General features: G+C 35.6%; 1 protein-coding gene across 2 annotated transcripts in view; it reads right to left on the bottom strand.

Moving 5' to 3' along the window:
- Positions 1–481: 481 nt before the first annotated feature.
- Positions 482–20,150, bottom strand: part of LOC145673890 (uncharacterized) — a 115,084-nt gene continuing 95,415 nt past the window's right edge. For both annotated transcript variants that reach the window (XM_081743685.1, XM_081743684.1), the window contains exon 5: positions 482–1,504. In XM_081743685.1, coding sequence (XP_081599811.1) covers positions 1,088–1,504 — 417 coding nt within the window. In that variant the 3' untranslated portion in view covers positions 482–1,087. The remainder of the gene's footprint in view (positions 1,505–20,150) is intronic.

Genomic DNA, 20,150 nt, shown 5'->3' on the forward strand with positions numbered 1-20,150 from the left:
TTGAGTCCAAGTTATTTCTTACATCGATCCAAATTTTCGTAAAGCTGATAAAGTTCAAAGTAATATAAGATCTATATTCAACATTAGTTTCTACTAGATCCGACTAATTTTGAGACAGCGAGCGAGCGAGAGAGAAACAGTCCAAATTCAAGTACGATTATAAGGATGAGTTAGTCACTTTAGGAGTTTATGAACGATTTTGTTCTTGCTCGAAGTCCTCTATAGGTACACTAAAGAAAATTTTCCATCAGAGTGAGGTATTTGAGAAACGAGGAGCCCCTCACTTCAGGTTTAGCCAGACACTTGCAAGAAGCAGTATATCAGATAAAGTTAAATTACTTTATTCTTGTTCCACGAATATAGACAGACTTGTTGTTTGAGTTCTTTATCAATCGGACAAGGGATCCGAAACTTTATCTTGATAAAGGAAATCTACATGATGAATGGGATGACATCAACGTAAATATAATAATAATAATAATGACAAGTCTAGAAATTCTTTAGTTTTATTTTTTGTCTTTAATTGAACATAAAATATTTTTTATAGTTCTTCCACATCACAAAAATTAGCAAATTCTTTTTCTTATTTTGTTCAACGTTCAATTGGTTTTGTCTAGGAACAGACGGCTTTCAATTTTCAAAATCAACAGTTTATAATTATTAAACACTGGTTCCTAGTTCTTACCATTCGCATAATATGGCAACATTTACTTAAAATACAACGAAACCATCGGTAACAAACAACCATTCGTTGTTAAACACTTTACATTTCTAATTTTTCTTAAGAAAATTTACCTAAAATATCTTTCTTAATCTGTTTCCTGGAAATGAAATCCAATTTCAAAAATATGTATTGAAACAATTAACCAGAACGAAAGAGAAAAGTGTGATCTCTTTATGACAAGCAAAAGAAAATTCAAGTGCATTCACTATCTTAAAAAAAAATCACGTAATAAAACTGCAATAAAAAAAATGCCAAATTTGAAACTTCATTTTGAAGAATCTTAAAGTTTTGAAACTTGTTTTAATATTATTTAAAGTACCTTTCATTTCTTCCTCGCAACAATCTAATAGCAAAGGAACTTCACTACTTTTGGACTAGCTGAAGATTACAAGACTTTAATAAAATAAAGAAATCTACAGGATTCTTAAAGTCTACTGTAGGATAATCAAGGTTTAAATCATTCTCCGAAACATTACACGTATCCAAACTGTTACCCGTTGCACTTTCCTCACCATACCCTTTAATCTTTTCAATTTTCGTAAATGAAGTTCGATTATGTTGACCAACACGTTTATCTGTATCTGTAAACAAATTAGCATAGCGTATAGACCAGTACAACTGACATGCTTTATGAGCAGAACCGTCTCTTTTTAGCTTTAGCAAATGGTCCAGAACTGCAGTTTCTTTCACCCCTTCTGCCGACATTGCAGTAATCAAGTTTCTTTCGTCAAAATGGAAGAAAGGACACCCACCTTCCGATGTAGAGGTGAGAAGTTTACTCTGGAATGATAAATGAAAAGAAACACATTAAATGGCTAGCATTAACGCATAATGGAATTTATATTGCAGTGTAGAGTATCCAGCACTGCATACATCTATTATGATTCGAATAAAGGGTGGCCACAAAGATCCGTTACCCCTGAAAAAAGTAACACAAACCACTAAACGTACGTAAATAACTACATGGCAAGAACTAAATGACATAAACAACAATGCTTTCGAGAAGTTTTATTGAGATAGAAAACATTAAGTATGCAAAAGATCAGTCTGTAGACCGCCATTCTAATGACAAAGGATAATACGCAGCCAGGTTATGTGCGACATTTTGCGGAGCATTGCAACTTGAGTGAAAGCTTGTTTCACAGTTTCTATCAGTTCTGCAGTGATATCGTAACGGTTTTGTGCAACGATGCCCTTTATGAACCCCCATAGCGCATTATCACAGATGCGGGCAGATTCGGACTACCACGACCAATCCAATACCCAAGAAAGACTCCCGTATTCGCGCACTGGGAAGGCATAATGGGCAAGTGCCCCATCAGGCTGAAACCAACATGTCTCTGATTCTGTGCTCCTTCAAGAGAGGAACAAACCAGTTCTGCAAAATTTATCAACGGGTAACGGGACTTTGTGGCCAACCTGTATTTTCCAATATCTGAAAAATTCTTCAACTTATTCAATTTGTTCTCTTATCCATAGACTTTTCAGTTAATAGTGTATATTTTCTGTGAGAATTATTTTGCTATTCTTGACAGAAAATATTGAATTTATATATCAGGCTGTCTAAACAATATTGAGTTTTTTGAGATCAAATTGAGAACACATTAATTGTGGTTTGAAAATAATGTTATGATACCACACACTCTACCATTTTCTTTGGCGTGGGAGACCCGGGTTCGATTCCCGGCGGGAGCTCATGTGGTTCGGATTCCACGTTAATCAGTAGGTCCACGTCTCATATAGCCTCGCTGCTGAAAGGGACGCTAAACTAAAATCAATTCAACTCTACCATTTTGTTTCAAGATATTCTGCCATTTTCCCGGCAACATCATAATCAATTCGATATAGGACTTCTGTGATTTCTAGTCAAAAAATTGTGACACGTGGTTTTCACAGGCCTCTTTTGAAAGAGACCATTCACGGAATTCTGCAGTGACCGAAACAAGTAATAGTCTGACAGTGTCAGGTGTGGGATATACATTAGATGTATTAAAACTCCCAAGCAATTTGGAGAAATTTCTGACAGGTCGTTCGAGATATATGCGGTTTGGCGTTGTCAGCGTGGTATAGAACACCCTTTCTGTTGACCAGTATTTTGAATTCTCACACTTATTGTCAACAGTGCAGGTTTGAGTCTATCTCTCTGTCCGGCAGCAGCAGCTCGTGATTCATGATGCCCTTTCAATCCACTAAACGAACACAGTAACTAATGGGCATAAAACGGTGAAATTTCGTACCACGCAAATATCGACATAGGGACATTGTTTGACAGATTAACGATGTTGTGAACCCAACATAATGTTGTAGTTTTACGTATGATACTAAGACAGGTTATTAGATATTTCTAAAATACATGTGAAACGAAAACTTAGTATTGTGCTTTCAGTATCAAGAAAACCTTAGTGGGTGGTAATCGGAACTGTCCTAACAGTCGTATCCTCTTACTAGTGACATTGTAACTTAGCGTGTGTGCAACGACGTTGCCACAGTTTTGGTCCCCTTACACCGTGATTAACGACTTACACATGTGGCTTTAAAAGGTCACTTTCCTTTTACCCCCTTGCTAATGAAAGATTGATGATTCCTTTGGTGTTACTTCAAGTAAATAAATAGAAAGATATTTTAGCGTATATATTTTACCAATATTTTAATATTTCAGAGTACATTACATTTTTATTGTTTCGTCTATCCACAGCAAGAAATTATGTGTAATATTCACTTTAATTTAATGCGAATGTCATAAATGATAATTTATTCTTAAATGTGTTTTAAAATACTACAGTAAATATACATCACATTAAAGTATTAAGAAAAATGAATTGTTTACTTATTTATTTTGCTTATTTCAACTTTGTTTTAATAATTCAAAAAATTAAGAATGCTAATAAAATAAACTGCACTACCGTCCCGTTCAACCGAATCTCCAGATTAACAGAATCGCTAGAAGAAATAAGCATTTACTCATGCACAACTTTTATATTAAAGTGTGCAGTCGATCCTTGTCGGTCTGAGAGCTCAGATAGTGCGCTTATGAATGACGTAATTGGGGATGTCAGAACCGACAAGTTGCGCCCAGGATTTTACATACATTGAACTTGACAGAACGTAAGGCATGGAATCTGACCTGGGTTGCATTTAAATAAAACCAAACTTATGCAAAAAGAAACAGATTGTGATGTCGATGGGGTTGAAAAGGGTGAGAAGGGAGCAACTCTTAGGACAGGTTAACCTACTTGCACTTACTTGTAGATCTGGATGTTTCCTTCTTGATGATTCTTTCAGTGGGCTGACGTCCATCCATCTCTCTATCTGGCTGGTTGGTCGTCCAAGTAGTAGAAAATTAAGAGTTAGCGAAACCCGGACAGGAGAACCAATTTACGAAGATCGTAAGTTCAGTCAGAGTCGAAACTACTCTTTAGTAAACAATTCATCGTGCTTAACAGCTATGTAACGTAAGCTGATACAAATGTGCTCTTTAGGACAGAGCAAGGCTAAATTTGTCGTAAACTTGAAAATGAATCTCGCGGTCTACATCTTAAATCGTTACTGATTCCATATCGACTGCCCCTTCCAAAAGTCTCTCAATCGTATTTGTTTAGCGTCCCTTCCGGGTTCATATCCTCGGTCATAAACTATATTTTCCGTCTTGATGAAAAAGTGCGTGCTCGTAGATTAACCAAGGTAAGGTGATGGTAGGAATGCGGACGGGGAAGCAATCTGTTGTTTTTATTAATTGAGAAATTACAAGTGTAAGAAGGAAATAACAGACAGCAATAAGACTTCCTAGTAGGAAAGGCAAATGAACTTAGAAAAAAAAAAGTCGAAGAGTAATTTAACATTAAATGAATGATTACCCTTTTCACTGTAATGATTTTTAAAATAAAGTGTCCCATAGTTCAAAATAAAATACTTTCTCATGTGTCTAAATACACATATCTTCACAACCCCCCCCCCTGAAATCAAAGTCCCGAATGAAAACATTTCAGAGACAAACAAAAAATTCACTTTTTAGTTTTTCTAATTAAAAAAATGTAGCATCTTTGTAGTTCCATTCAGTCTTCATGATAAAGACACAGCAGCAAATATAGTCTGGAAAGAATCATATGGTGAGAAATGATGAGTACAGCATAAATTTTCACAACACTAACACAGTTGATAGTAGAAAAGTCAATGCCAAATGACGTAAATACAGCAACGTCGATGTTGTAGACACAGCATCACTAAGCACAAAATATAGGTCTGGAAATCACAGGAACAATGTCCTTACACATCACATGACTGGAAAGTTCATTCAGTACACGTAGATCATGGGAGTAGGGTAGACAGGTATATAATAGTAACATCACAAAAAATAGGGGATACAGTCAATGACTGCCTAAAACACGTAAGATATGAGAGTAGGGACAATAATTGGATAAACTAATGGAATGAATAAAAATCGACAAAAAAATCAGGGAAAAAAACAAAAGTAATAACTAAACCATAATCCAAACGTATATATCTATATATAGTGAATAAAAACTCCAAATCCAATAAAATGTCAACTCGATAATCAAAATAATCATTACGCGGTAGAAGAAAAATTAATCTAGCTACCCATAGAGAGAACAGATAAAACAAACAAAAGAATGTTGATTTCAGGTTTTAGAAAAACGAATTGTGGAGAATTTAGTTCCACAATGTACGACGTATTGGCAGAGCTATAGCCCTCTGCACTGGCTATTAAAACCTTAAGGAAATCAACATGGCAGACTATCACCAAACATATTCCTAAATCCCTAACTAAATATGCGCTAAAAAAAAAAAAAAAAACTTCTTTCTTCTTATATGAAAGTAAAAGTATATCCACAGGAAAATGTTGAATCAAGTCAATTCTTCAAATATATATATCTATATCTATATATATATATATATATATATATATATATATATATATATCATATAAGCACAAATCTTCGTTATACATGAATCCCAAGTCATCTTCAAGATGCAATACGCAAGTTTACTATACACACTGCAGGCGATGAAAAATGGATCATTCCAGAAGATCACTAAAATCACACAAGAGGTTATAACAGTGTATATTCCTTTGAAAAGAATATATTGACTGAGTATGTTCCCAATAACTAATAACAAATCGTAGGATCGAATAAAAAATCCAGGGAAGAAAAAACTTCATTCTTCTTTACATCCACATTTGGGTCACAAAATGCATCTTGAAAATGCAAAAAACGTAAGAATTCCTTCTTCATCACTATCATAACATAGATAGCATACACATATCAATTCACAGTTGCGTCTATCTCCCTTGTCTTCTTCTGCTAAGCACGGTGTATCAATGTGATGGTAATTTGGCGCCAAGATACTAATTTATTCAGTTTATAAGCTGTTGATAAGATGACCAAGAAAAAGAACGTGTTCTACAAAGTTAACCAACAGTTCTAAGTAACTGAAGAAACAATGATGTCTATATGAGTACTCCTTTTTCTCCTTCTCTACGTTGTAATTGTTATTGCCGGCAAGACTTAGAAACACAAACAAACCAAAACAAATTCCATAATGACATGGCCAGTGTCAAATAAAATTCGTCACTAACTTCACAGATGTTCCTAATCCATCAAATCTTCCTTTGAGAACAATCTTTTTTTTTTTAAAAAAAAAAAAACTTCATTGCAGAGAAACAGCTTCCGCTTCTTTTCCTTCTTCCAAGGGAAAATACACAGGAAAAGACGCTGATAGAGATCCCAATTCTCCTTGTCGAAAATACACAATACAATACGATTTATGTTATCCACATGATTCTCTAAAAATTTTCGTGTATTTAACAGTGCAATTCTCGCAGCAGGTTCCTTAGGGAAATGAAATGCACCAGCAGCGATGCAAGGAAAAGCCACAGTTGAAAACTGATTTTTCAACACAAAATCAAAACAATTGTTATAACAATTCTCCAAAGTCTTCTTGTTTGCATCTCTTGGACCATACGTCAATAATACATAATCAGCGGGGAGATTATAGCCTGGAGCAATCTTCACTTGTCCTGGTTTCAAAGAACGTATTTTCTCACAATCTTTACGAAATTCTTCTCCTGCAGCTTCTTGGATACTTCTATCCGCTCCTCCTAATGGAATAAGTAATTCATTCGTGGGGTTGACAACAGCGTCAGCTTTAATCATTCCATATCTCTCCGAAAAACCCTGATTTTCTTGTTGATTGCAGAATTGGCACCAAACTTCGGTTTCAAACCGAAACAATTCTTTCCTGTTTCAGCCCCAGTGGGTAATTGGTTGGCAATCACAACCTAACGAAGATTCACAGATGGAATATCTTCTACCATGTTTACCGCGGGATTAAAAACAATTTCATAATGTTCTTCTTTATCTTTCTCTCTCTCCTGTTTCTCTTCCTGTGCTTCGGCACGGCAGGCATTTGCAGTAGCATTCTCAACAACGTCTTGTATATCCAATTCAACGTCATCTTCTTCTCCCTCTTCCTCGTTTTCCTTCTCCTGTTTCTCGTAGTACTTCTTCAATCTTTGTACTGCAATCAATCAACCTTGAATCTTCCTCGCGCAGTCCTGAACTTAACAAAATAGGAATTTGGGTGGTCAATATCCTGAATGATTCCTGGAGTCCACTGAAGGCTCTGGTGGATCCTTTCTTCATGGTACTGTCCAAAATCCATACCTTGTCTCCGACTTTGAAATTGGATTTCGAATGACGTTTGTCATAGAATTTTTTTTTTGCCGTCTTATGTCTCTGGAACCATTTATCATGGGCTTTGTCTCGTATTTCTCCAAGATGCTGTAAACGGTCAGCATTGTCCTGAAATTGACAGGGGGGTGTCCAAAATTGCTTCGTGTAGCATCCTACATCTGAATCCATGCAAAAGTTCAAAAGGGCTGTATCCAGAGGATAAGTTGACAGTTAAATTATAGGTTAACACAAACCAAAACAAATGCAGGTGGCAGCAGTTCGACCCATTTTCCTTGATCCTTATTACACGACGCAGATTTCAGTCTCTGTTCAATGTTTCGGATAGCTATCTCGGCAGTCCCGTTAGCGTAATGAGCTTGAACATTTACAAGTCGAATCTTAGCTCTAATCAATGCACACAACTCCTTGAATAGGTTACTTGTAAAACATGGACCTTTGTCTGTGACTAATTCTTTAAAAATACCGTATTTCAAAATTACATTTTCATAAAGAAAACTACTTACAGAAGACGCTGTTATATCTGCTAATGAACCACAAATAGTATAACGGGTAGCAGCATCGACAACGACAATCAAATATGTGTCTCAAAATATTACTCGAGGAGTACACCCCTCCAATGTCCACGAAAATGCGATAGAAGGGCGGCACTTGAGGATACGTTTGCAATGTACCATAAGCAGAACCGGGTTTATTTTTGCTTGACTGACAAATTAAACATTCCTTACATTTCTGATAGATATGTTGTTTCATATTTGGGAAATACACAGACTTCACTAAAAGTTCATATGTCTTAGAAAAACCTCCGTGACTTGAACCAATGGCAGAAGTATGGGTCGCATCAAAAACTTTATAGCGTAATGAAACAGGTACAGCAACTAAAAATTTCATGCCACTAGATGTTTTTTTGTTTTCTATACAAAATTCCTTCTTTAACCGTGAAATAAAATGCCTGTCTTTCAATTTTCGGATTTTTCTTTTCCTTGTTTTCTAACCAATCAAAAATATCCTTATAAAACGGGTCCTTCATTTGTTCATCTCTGAGAGAAGGCTCGTCACTTAGCATATTGTTACACTCAGTAACAGTGGAAGAAAATACTCGAGGGTCTTCCTCATTTTGTTGCTCGTCAGAAATGTCCTCGGGGACACGAGAAAAACGTGAAAGAGCGTCAGCTTCTATATTAGACGCCCCAGATACATGTGTCACAGTAAAGTTATATTGTTCAATAAAACTAAGCCACCTTGCAAATTTACCTACATTTTTTGTCTGTTTCAGAAACAATAAACTCTTACAATCGGTTTTCAAAAGAAAGTGACGTCCTAGCAAAAAATAACGAAAGCATCTCAAGGCATATATAATGCTCAAAAGTTCAAGTTCATAAAGATGTCTAGATTTTTCACTTTTACTTAAGCTACGGCTACGATAAGCAATGGGTGCTAACTCTGGGTCATCTGGAGAACATATAGGTTGTTTGAGCACGGCAGCAAGACCGCATGTTGATGCATCACAGAACAAATATACAGGGTGTTTCGGATTATAATGCATTAAATATGGCGACTTGATGATAAGGTCTTTAATTTTCTCAAAAGCATCTTATTGTTTTTGTGTCCACTTAAACGGTACATCCTTTCTGAGAATCGAGTTCCAAGGCTCCCCAATTTCAGAAAAATTAGGTAAGAATCGTCTTACAAAGCTAGCTAATCCTAGGAAACTTTTCACATGTTTTTTTCGTCTTCAGACGTCTATAATTACTAATGGAAATCCGCAAGCCATCGTACGAAATATCGTGTCCCAAAACCGTTAATGAAAAATAAGCCAATTTCGTTTCTTCTGGTGCAAGTTTAAGACCACGTTCTCTAATTCGTTGAAATAACTTCTTGGTGAGATTGATAACATCCTCGAAAGTATTACCACAAAAAAAAAAAATCATCAAGGTACCCGAAAATTTGTTCAGATTCTAATCCTTCCAATGTCATTTTCACTAATCTGTTTAAACCAGCGGAACTAGTAATAAGACCCTGTGGGAGGGCTGTAAAACAAAAAGAACCAATTCCTGGGATTGAAAAGGCAGTGACATGTTGATATTCCTCAGCGATCTTCACCTGAAAAAAACCACTGAGTAAATCGTAGCAGCACAGGTAGCGACACTTACTAAGACGCGAAATAATGTCTTCTATCGACGGTACAGGAAAACTGTCTGGTGTAATGTGTAAATTAATGCCTCTACAATCCAAACAAAATCTGAAGGATCCAGACTTCTTTTTCACGAGAAGAATAGGCGAGTTATAACTCGATATACACATCCTAATAACCTTTTGTTTGAGCAAAGTATCAATCTGTTTTTTAACTTCTGCTCTTAAGTGGAAGGGTATTGAAAACTGATTGGTGTGAACTGGGACGTTATCTAGCATTTTAATTTCATGTACGTAACCCTTGGCCACTCCAAAATCATCCTCTGACCAAGAAAAACAATCCTTATACTGCTCTATAACAGAATAAAGCGTTTGCTTCTGATCGTCAGAAAGTTGAGGGTTAATGTCCACACGCTTGACGTCAAAACCAGCAGGAAAGTTAGTGTTGTCTTGTTTACTGGCTAAACCATGATTTTGAACACTATCTGTATCATTTGGGTAATGTGCACCCGACCTAATGTTAATAGCTGCACCTAAATGAAGATTTTTCTCTAAACACAACTTTTTGTTGGTTGGGTTGACTACTCTAATAACAGGATCCACTCTAGACTCATTGACAAAATTTCGGCTTTAGAACAGATTTTCTCATTGGGCTGCAAAATATTTTTAACTCCCACTAAATCATTAATTTTACGAACAGGTATTGAAACGCTGGAATTTGGTGGCAAAGTAACAGATTTCGCCGTTATAAAATATGCTTGCATTAAGTTCGCTGTTTGTTTGGAAACTGTGCCTATAGCATGACTCAGGTAGCGCGTGATCAGTGGGCTTCCCAAACCTAACTATGTGAACTACATGAATATCCTGGTTAATAGTAACATGTTGAGGAAGTAACCAATCATTCCCCAACAAAACAGAAGATGCAAATTTGTCTACAACTCTAAAGGTATGCGTAAATGAATAGCCGTCAATTTTGAACTTCAGCACAGCTAACGTGCTAGTTTCAAGTCCTTTACCCGAGATGCCACGGACAATAGTACGTCTTTTAACAAGTCTAGTGTTAGGAGGAAGAAGCTCTCTAGTGCAAATAGAAATTTGACTACCAGAATCCAACAACGCTTTATACTCTTTATTTCCAATAGTAATTTTGATACAAGGCAGAATCCTATCCCTAACAATAGGCGTAGTTATCGTGTGAGTCTTAAAACCAGGTCTCTCACCATTCCCTGAACTATTTCCGCTATGTAAAACGTTACAATTATTACTTCCTTTGAATTGTGCCATGTTGCACTCGAATATTTTAGCAGGACAGTGTATATTATTATTCGCGTGAGACGTACTATGATTCTGTTTGCGCCTGTTCTGTTTGTTCTTAGCAATAACAGAAGTATTCGTTGCAGAGCTCATTCTATTATGCATGTTATTATTATTCTTGGCACTCTTACATTCAGAGGAACAAAAAGAAGAAAAAGAGTTACATTTATGTTGATGAAGCGGGATAGAATCTACAGACTGTTGATTACCGCATTCTTTCACAGCGGATATCATAATGCAAACGTGCAGGCATTTCTTTTATCTCCTGTTGTTCTTCGAGAGGAAATGAAACATGAGAATTATTGCGTAATGAAACATCCGCTATCTTAGCGATAAATTCCGGTGTACTATACTGCAAGATTTGTTCTTTCAAATTAGTTTTAATAAGCGTATTATAATTCACGATTAACTCAGCTGACTGTTCTTGTAATAGAAATTCACACAACGCATCAACGGATGAAAACGATTTATTGCATGTGAGCCTAAAGTATGAGGCAATAATCCTTCAATAAGGAAATTGATTTGTTGCTGTATAGGCATAGCTTTATCAAAACTAAGTATGAGATCTAGCTTCTCATAAATATATGTCATAATAGGTTCCCCTTCTTTTTGATTTCTAGAACGAATGGTGTGTTCCGTCACCTTCTTAACTAAAAAACCTCCAAATAATGTAATCATACGTCTCTTTATGTCTACATACGACAAGTTCACAAATTCGTCAGTCCTAGTTAAAGCTAAACACCACGCCAAGGCCCCGTCCCGTAATAGATATGGAAGCAAATGACGTTTCTTCACTGCATTGAACTCATAAATGACGCAGTAAGATTCAAAATACTCGAAAAACGAGTAACGTTTTCCCCATACTTGCCATGAAAAAATGTGGGGCGCACAATCGAATCTAGAGATGTAAGTCGAGTTTGTGCCATAATGCTAGAATTCACCATTTTCTCTAAATAGTATGGCTAAAAAGGACATAAAACAAAAGAACACAACAAATTGAGAGGGTGGAGGGAGGATGGTAAAACAAATATAATTTCATCAAATTCTAACGGTGGGCGGCGAACAAACTAAGGCTAAATAAATCTTAATTGTGTTCAGCTAAATGGAAAAGATCGAGGGTAACAGATATGTGTGCATTCACACAAGTTAAAACCACATCTCCGCCATGTGCAGTCAATCCTTGTCGGTCTGAGAGCTCACTTAGTGCGCTTATGAATGACGTAATTGGGGATGTCAGAACCGACAAGTTGCGCCCAGGATTTTACATACATTGAACTTGACAGAACGTAAGGCATGGGATCTGACATGGGTTGCATTTAAATAAAATCAAACATATGCAAAAAGAAACAGATTGTGATGTCGATGGGGTTGAAAAGGGTGAGAAGGGAGCAACTCTTAGGACAGGTTAACCTACTTGCACTTACTTGTAGATCTGGATGTTTCTTTCTTGATGATTCTTTCAGTGGGCTGACGTCCATAAATCTCTCTATCTGGCTGGTTGGTCGACCAAGTAGTCGAAGATTAAGAGTTATCGAAACCCGGACAGGAGAACCAATTTACGAAGATCGTAAGTTCAGTCAGAGTCGAAACTACTCTTTAGTAAACAATTCATCGCGGTTAACAGCTATGAAACGTAAGCTGATACAAATGTGCTCTTTAGGACAGAGCAAGGCTAAATTTGTCGTAAACTTGAAAATGAATCTCGCGGTCTACATCTTAACTCGTTACTGATTCCATATCGACTGCCCCTTCCAAAAGTCTCTCAATCGTATTTGTTTAGCGTCCCTTCCGGGTTCATATCCTCGGTCATAAACTATATTTTCCGTCTTGATGAAAAAGTGCGTGCTCGTAGATTAACCAAGGTAAGGTGATGGTAGGAATGCGGACGGGGAAGCAATCTGTTGTTTTTATTAATTGAAAAATTACAAGTGTAAGAAGGAAATAACAGACAGCAATAAGACTTCCTAGTAGGAAAGGTAAATGAACTTAGAAAAAAAAGTCGAAGAGTAATTTAACATTAAATGAATGATTATCCTTTTCACTGTAATGATTTTTAAAATAAAGTGTCCCATAGTTCATAATAAAATATTTTCTCATGTGTCTAAATACACATATCTTCACAAAAGCACCAACAATAAGTAAAATATTAGTTTTTAAATGAGTAAAACAAGAAACGGCTTTTTGGAATCGGTTTAGTGTCCCAAGAGTATGTTCTAATCCTCCTTGAATCGCATAGTTCGGACGTCTTAGTTACAGTGAAATAATACTCACTTGTTATGTCATCAAAATGCATATCGTCGTCTGAGATCAACATCACGTATCTCCAATTTTGGCGAATTTGAGTTTTTGATACCATTAGAGTCAGTATAGGATGATGCACAATCTGCTCAAGTAGTACACCTATATCATGACAAATGGATCTGTTATTTTCTCAAAGTAATACCGCATATAATGAGGTTGAAGCTAGGTTTTAAACTGCTTTTTGTCCCTCCTGTAAAATTGGTGAAATGTTGTTTACGCAGTACTGAACCCGTATTTTAGGGTTATTAATAAAATTATTATGTATCGCCTGTTTCATTTTTTGAAAAAAATGTCTAAAAAAAACACCCTAAAAGTAAACTACCTCTTGTGGATTTTTTCAGGAAAAATAAGTTACGCTATTTGGTTAGGTCAGTACTCAAACATTCATTTACGAAATATGACAAAAAAATAAAAAGTCCGAAAAACTCACCCTCACGAGCAAACTACCCCTTGTGGATATCTTCAGGACAAATGAGTTATCCCATATTATCAGATTGTTATGAACCGTTTATACGTATTTATAAAACAATGATTTATGAAACACGAAAAAAAAAATCGTTAGAGACGTTTTCGAGAAAATTACAAATTTTTTCATCTTCCAGTAAACTATTCGGCGGTAGGAAGAAAATTCGAAAAAAAAAAAAAAACCACTAGAGAATCTTATAAAAACCTTAAATTTAAAATTAAGTCTCGAAACGCTGAACCGTAGATATGGGCTTTAGGTGACCGAACATATTTTCACTGGGACGAACAGACATTGTACGACGCAGTCTCACATTAGTTTCATCAATAAAGTTTATATAGTAGTATATTTAAATGTTATCATTAATTTGCATGTCAAAATGGAAATAGTTTTCTTTATTTTAAAATATTATTTGTATTATTAATTAACTTAGAATCATATTTATTTTTATTTCCTAAGTATTGGTAATATTATAGTTTATATCGAGAATGTAACGATAGATATTGGATTTCGTATATAGAAAGATAGACTCTAGTGAGTTAGATTTTTTTTTAAGGCAAACTTGTAGAAGACAACGAAGCTCCAAAAGGTCAGTCACCTATGCTTGATCAGCCTAGCCAACTATATTGTGAGTTGAAACTAAAAATTACTGTTTTATTTCTGTTAAGCAGCTATAAAAATACTGTATAGAACTAAAAAACCATAAAACCCTCTGAGTTGTAACACTACCGAAAAGGCGACAGAAAGTCGGATATTTGTCTATTGTCAAAATTTAACACATAGATATAAAAACAGAAGGACAATGATGTGTTAAAATCTTGGGTTGACCGCCGATTTCACAAGAATTCGAGCTGGCGTAGCGAATCTAGCAAAACAGGCTGTGAATTCGTTCCAGGTTTACCAGATGAAGCAGTTTGTAATATCAAATAATAATAATAATTAAAATATGTAAGAATTAGTGTGTTTAAGAGTCAATTATGTATTGGAAAGCTACGCGTACCCTTATTGTTTATTTTACCTTTTCCGTCCTTCCGTATATCGTATCATAAAACTTTCTTTCAGCCGTGAGAAAAAAAAAAAATAACAAGTACTATCTGGTATTGGAGGGTGGAGTTTTGGCTTTCTGCTGGGGACAGACGGAACTGGGAATCCTTACCCTAAGAAATTGTTTCAAATAAAGTTAATAGAGGATGACAACTCCATACCACATATGTATATGGTAGCAAAGATATGTATATACTTGTAAGTAAAGTAGATGTATGTTTAATTTCATTCTATAATTAATAATTTGTAAAATTGTCACGCGGAAGCAGAAAACTCCGAACTATTATGGTTGTCCGCGACATTGTTAATTCTTTCCGCTAGAGGGCACCTGTGACTAGACACACATAAGAACATGTCAGGTGGTGGAAAACATATTAACCGGCCTATTTTAAATGCAAAATTTTAAGGTTATATCAGAAGGGGACTATAACATATTTGGTATCTAATGAAAGGCCAAAGAATGCAGACTTTAGTGCTTGATTCGAAATTAGGTGACAATCTATAAGAAGTGAATTATTTGCGTATAAAGTCAATGTAAATAAAAATAAGCATACTTCCTTGCAAAGTTCCGTTAGCAGGTAGATAGACAATAGAAAAGGTTATCTATATTGAAAAGCCAGTAGCTTTGAGGCGAAGCACGACTCTTGTGCGTCAAACCCCTTTTACAAAACCGAAATTCTGGAGAAGAACAAGGCAGTTAGCGGTTGGATCGGGTTTGTGAAGTTGCTGCTCGTGTGAAAATAGTTATTTTCATAATGAACTATAGACTCAACAGAGTTAGTTGCAATGGAAAATATGTGCATATATTTATATTCAAATTCAGTTTAGTTAAGTGCGATAAGTTGCATCATTGTTGTTCAAAATAATTTAAATGAACTGTTTCAGTTTTTCTAGACTATATGCATTGTGAGATCCAATCTGACAATACTGGTAACGAATACACACATCTTATGTATGCAGCAACAAACCATTAAAATATATATATAGAGAGAGAGATAGAAGTGCAACTATAACCAAGTTTGAAGTGGTTACACAGTGGTGGACTCAAAGTTATAATCAGTTACCAAGGACTTAATCTACCTTAGGATGCTACGGAAACTGTTTTAAAAGAATACCATCAACTTGAAAGAATAGACACTAAAATTGTGATTAATGCTGTGAAGTAACGGACACACCTACCTGGAAATTAAAGAAGATGAACTGTGCAATAGATACAAATACGTATTATTAACTATGAACTAGTGATAAAAAAATCATAAGAGTTTTTTTTTAAATTATTTTAGTTCAACTGTGAGCATATCTTATATCGATATCAATTAAGTGTTGTGGTTTAAGTGATTAAGTGCTGTGTTTATAATAAAAGTGTTTATTAAACTACATGGAGTTATCAACTTCCCTAACGGAATTTCGGCTGGTATGGTAAGTACCAGAATAATTTGTTTGTTTCTTGCAGGTTTGCTGGATTCCACGCTCTTTAATATCAGATGTTCGAAACTAGTAAGGTAATCACACACCTATTCTTTGATAAACCAAGGTGGCAGATAACTCATGCGTAAGTCCACATATCAAAGAAAGTCCGAAAGGGGCTACAGGACTTTAAATAAGGAACTCACACTTACAGGAATGGCATTATAGAATATATATATATATATATATATATATATATATATATATATATATATATATATATATATATATATATATATATTATTATTTTAATCTTAGCTCTACCGACTTTTATCTAAATTTCAGTAATTTCTATTATTTTATTTGGCATATCTTTTGATTTTCTTTAAATTTGGATGATACAACATTCCTGTAAGTAAAGGGGTAGTAAGAGAGAGATTTACATATGAGTTTCATACAGAGATTTCTCTTTTCCTTCCCTGCACTCCACATTATTTTGGCTTCCCAGCGTAAGGGCAATTACTACGCTTGTGTGCATAGTTATTTTACACATTAGTTTGGCACCTAGCGTAGTAGCCATATTATATGCTAGGATTACAGGCAAAGGCTCAGTACAATCACATAATTTTGGCATCCATGTGTGAGAGCTTAACCACGTTGATCATTTCTTTACTTAAATGTTTTAACACCCTACGTGTTTGGCAAGAAGTGTGCAGGTTACGCACTGTTGTTCACATCCTAGCATATAACCGAGTGTGTGATTACTTAAAGATTAGTAAAATTCTCGAGTAATGTATTTATTTTGTCCCAAATGCTTTCCAAAACATAATTGATATAAAAGTAAAATGTGTGTAGAAATGTGTTTATATATATAATACTTGAGAAGTTGTAAACTTGAAGGGGGGAGATAATTTTATAGAGATAACATTTAGATGAAATAGAGTTTCTGTCATTTTTATTAGTGAATTCATTAGATTAATTAGAATTGATGGTTTTGACTAGGCTGAAAAGCAGAAAGATGAATGAAGAACTTAGAGATATAAAACAAGCGCAAAGTATGTCATTTACAGAAGTAGGAGATCAGGGAGATGAAATTCAAGTGAGAGACGAAAACATAGAAGTAGGCAATGAGACAGATGGGATAGGAAACACAACTAGTTCATCAGACCCAGTGTTGCAATTCTTGATGCAAATGCAGCAAGAATTAAATAACAAAATTGATAAATCTCAGCAAGAATTAAATAGTAGGATAGATAGATCTCAACAAGAGTTACAGCGTGAACTGAAAACCGAAATTAGGAAAGAGGTGCAAGAGTTGGGCTCTAAACTAGCACAAACTCACCAGGAGTTAGATAGTAAAATTAGTGCATTGTCTAGTAAGCTAGAAGATACAAATGAAGAACTGAGAAATACAAGAAGGGATTTAGAACATTCACAGAAAGAGCTTGAATCTACGCTGAGTAGGTCACTACAAAATACAGAGCAACAACTACATAACGATATAGAGAACACCGTACAACAATTAAATGTAACAGTAAATCAAGTTTCTGAAAATTTAGACCAGACAGCTAGAAATTTAGAAGAAGTTAGAAATGATCTAGGAAATAAGATAGGATCTTTAGAAGAGCAAGGTGAGAATATTATTGGTCATGTCGAAAGAAATCGGGCAGAAGTAGAGACAAAATTAAGTGATATAATTTCTGTACACGCGAATGTAACTGATGAATTAAGAAATACTATCGAGAGGGTAGATTCGAGAATAACCGGAAAAGTAGAGGCCATAGAAGAAATGATTTCTGCCAGATTAAATATCATTGAGTCAAATCGCGTAGAAGTCTCCTCACACACTAGCATTCCACCAGAACAGGCTATGCCCTCATGTTCACGTACTATTCCTAATGAATCAATTTTGCCGAGTATAGCACTACCTGCATCCTCTGTTTCACCACTCGATAATCAGACAGCACAGTTGTCGACAGTCATGAACCCTTTTATTCATCGTGATCTAAGTTTACCAAATTATCAGGGTACAGAGGACGAACCCCAAACATATAACTTTTTGCTAGACTTAGACAATTACTTCGCATTAACAGGTGTACCGAATGAAGCACGTTTGTCATTCATTAGTAGAACGTTAAAAGGGCCAGCACTTTCGTGGTTCAAAGTCATGCGTCAGAAAATTGTTACGTATGAAGAGTTTGTGATTAAATTTAGAGAAACGTACTTAAGTCAGGAACGATTGGCTACACTAAGAGCTAATTTGTTAACAGTTCAATTCGACAATAAGGTCAATTCGACAATAAGGTTCATAAAAATCCTTCTGATTTTCTGTTGAACATCCTACATCAAAATTCAATATTGGATCCTCCTGTAGACGAATCTTGCTTATTGAAACTCTTACCGAGAAAACTTCCAGTATATATATTTAGGACCTTAGTGGCTTCGAAACCACAATCTCTTACAGATTTACTCGCGATTGTGAACGAAGTACAGGGAACTCATTACGACCGAGATAGATTTCCTCCTCGTAGAAATATGAATATGTTGCAAGTGTCCTCTGAGAGGGTAGACACACATCCTCGTAGGAATAATAGAAGGAATGTCCCTTACACACGAGGACAGCAACAGAGAGACAATAGAGGCAATAGTAATGAGAGCCCAAATTCAGGTCATAACGGGAGAAGGGAAGGAGGTCAATCACCCCGTAATGAGCGCTACCCTTCACCTGAAAATAGACAAAACCACAGAGGACAGCGAGGTTCGAGAAGGGGAAATAACAACAGTACACGGAATGGAAGTAGAAATCAAAACAACTACATTCCGGAGCAACAAATACAACTCCTAGAAACCTATCATAATAGCGAAGGACAAGGTTACCAAACTAACCAAAATGCACCAAGTGTGACAAGTGGTCCTCATTATAATAACTGATGCTTTCCAGCACATACAGCGGGAAAGTTGGATGTAGTACTTGTGAATAGAACATCTGATATCCAACAGACGAATAAAGCCCTGTGTGTGCTCGCAAACAATAGTTCTGACTTGGCAGACGAAAATGAAACATATGTTAAAAGTATTGAGGAGAATGAAAATAAATGTGTAAAATGCGAAGAAATAAATAGTACTCAAAATTTTGAAAGTAATAATAAAGACACTATTTCCTTGTTATTGAAAGATGGTAGAAAGGTAGAATTAGAGAGGGAAATATTTAATGAGGCAAATGGAATTTTTGATAATCTGTTAGATACAAAAGACGACCCAGTTGTGAGAAACAATGTAGTAGTTTTACCAGAGATAAATGTAAATATTTATGCTCAATCTGTAAATGCATTGTTAGATTCTGGAGCAAGTATATCCGCAATAAATAACAACATATTTGAAACGATACTAGGTAGCCAAACACAACCATCATTTTTAAAAGCAAATAACATAAAAGTTACTTCAGCGTTCGGTAAGAAGATAGCCACGGTCAAAGGTCAAACTCTTCTTGAGGTTATTGTACAGGGGAAGACTTATTATACAGTTGGCATCATTGTAGAAGGATTAAATAAAGATGTGATATTAGGATCCCAATTTTTCATAGAATCTGCTGCTATTCTAGATTATTCAAGAGCGCTGTTGATATTACAAAGACCCCACTATGTTGAAGTGAGAAAAGTGACATAGGAGAGAATGTAGAAAGTATACAGTTTCTTAAGGTAGGATTGGGGAATTCAAAGGCGAGGCTATTTGATAGTGACCCCACACTGCAGTTGGGTAAAAGAGTATTCCCAAGTCCCACAGAACTGAAAGAAAGAGTGTTGTCTCCCGAAGAATGGGAGAAAAATCAACACAAAGGCCACTGAGAAAGATATTTATGAACATGTAAATAACTATAAAGATCTCACTGATGAACAAAGGGGTAAATTAGCGTCCGTGTTAATAAAACACATAGACATTTTTGACGAAAAGCCAGGAACAATTAAAAATTATGAACATAAGATAGAACTTACAGATCCTACACCAATAAAATCAAAAATGTATCCTTTTCCTCTTAAGTACAAAAATCAGATAC

Source organism: Thermobia domestica, chromosome 17 (genome assembly GCF_964235325.1).
Source record: "Thermobia domestica chromosome 17, izTheDome1.hap1.1, whole genome shotgun sequence".
NCBI classification, from domain to species: domain Eukaryota; kingdom Metazoa; phylum Arthropoda; class Insecta; order Zygentoma; family Lepismatidae; genus Thermobia; species Thermobia domestica.